Source organism: Sinocyclocheilus rhinocerous, unplaced genomic scaffold, assembly GCF_001515625.1.
Source record: "Sinocyclocheilus rhinocerous isolate Xijiao unplaced genomic scaffold, SAMN03320098_v1.1 scaffold1762, whole genome shotgun sequence".
NCBI lineage: Eukaryota > Metazoa > Chordata > Actinopteri > Cypriniformes > Cyprinidae > Sinocyclocheilus > Sinocyclocheilus rhinocerous.
In genome coordinates this window covers 190346-192807 of record NW_015636932.1, presented here as the reverse complement: position 1 = coordinate 192807, position 2462 = coordinate 190346, and the positions used below count along the sequence as shown (strand labels likewise).

The window sequence follows — 2462 nt, the reverse complement described above, 5'->3', positions numbered from 1 at the left end:
GTCCCTCAGTCCCTGCCGCTGAAAAACAGCTCCACAGCATGAGGCTGCTACCAGCACACTTTACTTTTGGGATGGTACTCTGCAGGTGATGAGCAGAGCTGGTTTCCTTCAAACATGACGTTTAGAATTGAGGTTCATCAGACCAGAGAATATTGTCTCACAGCCTGAGGGTCCTTTAGGTGCTTTTTTGCAAATACCAAGTGTGTTTTAATGTGTCTTCACTGAGGAGAGGATTGAGTTTGGCCACACATAAAGCCCAGATCGGTGGAGTGTTGCAGTGATGTTTATCCAAGACGTTTTATTAAGACGTGTGTGCCTTTCCAAATCATACCCATTCAATTGAATTTGCTACAGCTTAAGTATACTCGAAGTCTAGTAACATCTACAAGCAATATGAACTCCTGAGCTAAATTTCAACTGTCCCAGATAAGGGTATGAATACTTATGCAATGGAATCATTTAAGTTGATTATTTTTCATAAATTTGCGAAGATGTTAAAAACCTGTTTTTTGCTTTGTCATTATATTGTATGGAATGTAGAATGATGTGGAAAAAAAAAGTCATTTAAAGCAGTTTAACATAAGGCAGCAACATAACAAAACGTGAAAAAAAGGGAAGGGGTATGAATACAGATTTTGAACAGTTGCTTTGTGTCTTTCAGGCTCTGGAAATCTGTCAGCAGAGGCACTTTGTAGAAGAGACAGTCTTCCTGCTCAGTGAGTTCTGAATCATTGATCTGTGCATTTCTGTCATCAAACTTGAATGCATGTTATAGTTCTTTACACAGTAATTGATCCAGTGCAACAGAGGAGATGTCACTGTGTGTAAACTTTTCAACTGGCTGTAGCCTCTAGTGCTTCTGATGTATGCTTTTTTCCCGTCAGGTCGTATGGGAAACTGCAGACGTGCCCTGCAAATGATCATGGAGGAGCTGGCGGATGTGGACAAGGCCATCGAGTTTGCTAAAGAGCAGGATGACAGAGAACTCTGGGACGATCTCATCTCTTACTCTATAGACAAACCACGTATGAGACCTGACTCTACAGCAGCTCTTTCTGCTAAAAAAAAATTGGAACTTACAATATTAGTAATGCTTCTTGTTTGTTTTCTTCACTCTAGCGTTTATCACAGGCCTCTTGAATAACATTGGAACCCATGTGGACCCCATCCTGCTCATTCACCGCATTAAAGAAGGGATGGAGATTCCTAACCTCAGAGACTCACTGGTTAAGATTCTACAAGACTACAATCTACAGGTGTGATCACTGCCGGTTAAACCAGCATTCCATTCAGACTAGAATACTAATATAACTAGATGCTTGTTAAGATACATTTGCTTGATCATTTTGTGTTCATGGAAAGTGTTCAGAACATCTTGATGTTTGTCCTGTAGATCTTACTGAGAGAGGGCTGTAAGAAGATCCTGGTGGCAGATTCACTGTCTCTTCTACAGAGGATGCACAGGACACAAAAAAGAGGAGTGCAGGTGGATGGTAAACAAGTGTTTCGTCTTCCTGTCATCTAGGACAAAATTAATAAATATCAGGGCAAATCAGCAGCTGTTTAGTTCACTAGAAATGCTACAAAATTCTTTTGCTTTTGTTTCTCATAGAAGAAAACATCTGTGAATCCTGCCACACTCCTATTTTACCATCAGGTACACCCTAATGACTTTTAATGCATCCATTTGTATACATGAACACATACCCACACATGAAATATATGGAGAAATATAGAAGAAATAAAATATAAAATACAATATAGAAAAAAATTATAAACCTATTTCTTGAAAATGAATGCATATTAAATAACTATGCTATTATATAAGTTGTGTGTGTTTGAGTGTATATGTACAGGTGCATCTCAAAAAATTTGAATATCGTGAAAAAGTTCATTTTTTGCAACTTATTTCAAAAAGTGAAACTTTCATATATTCTAGATTCATTACATGTAAAGTAAAACATTTCAAATGTTTTTATTTTTTTTTATTTTGATGATTAGAGCTTACAGCTCATGAAAGTCAAAAATCCAGTATCTCAAAATATTAGAATATATCCTAAGATCAATCAAAAAAAGGATTTGCATAACAGAAAAGTTCACGTTCTTTAAAGTATGTTGATTTCTGAACTCAGTAATTGGATTGGGGCTCCTTTAGCACAAACTCCAGCATCAGTGAGGAGTGAATGAAGCGATCAGCCTGTGGCTCTGCTGAGAAACTATTGAGCTTCAGCTCGGATCCACTGTTTCTCATCTTTCTCTTGAAAATATCCCATAGATTCCATATAGGCTTCAGGTCAGGCATGTTGGCTGGCCAATCAAGCACAGTAATATCATGGTCAGCAAACCACTTGGAAGTGGTTTTGGCACTGTGGGCAGGTGCTAAAGTCCTGCTGGAAAAGGAAATCAGCATCTCCATAAAGCTTGTCAGCAGATGGAAGCATAAAGTGCTCCAAAACCTCCTG

At 38.3% G+C, this 2462-nt stretch overlaps 1 protein-coding gene across 1 annotated transcript in view; it reads left to right on the top strand.

Annotated features, from left to right (window-relative positions):
• LOC107748298 (vacuolar protein sorting-associated protein 41 homolog) overlaps positions 1–2462 on the top strand; it is a 35570-nt gene that overhangs the window by 30982 nt on the left and 2126 nt on the right. The window contains exons 23-27 of the mRNA XM_016563036.1: positions 662–716; positions 885–1025; positions 1120–1256; positions 1394–1493; positions 1613–1657. Of these exons, the coding sequence (XP_016418522.1) occupies positions 662–716; positions 885–1025; positions 1120–1256; positions 1394–1493; positions 1613–1657 (478 nt within the window). The remainder of the gene's footprint in view (positions 1–661; positions 717–884; positions 1026–1119; positions 1257–1393; positions 1494–1612; positions 1658–2462) is intronic.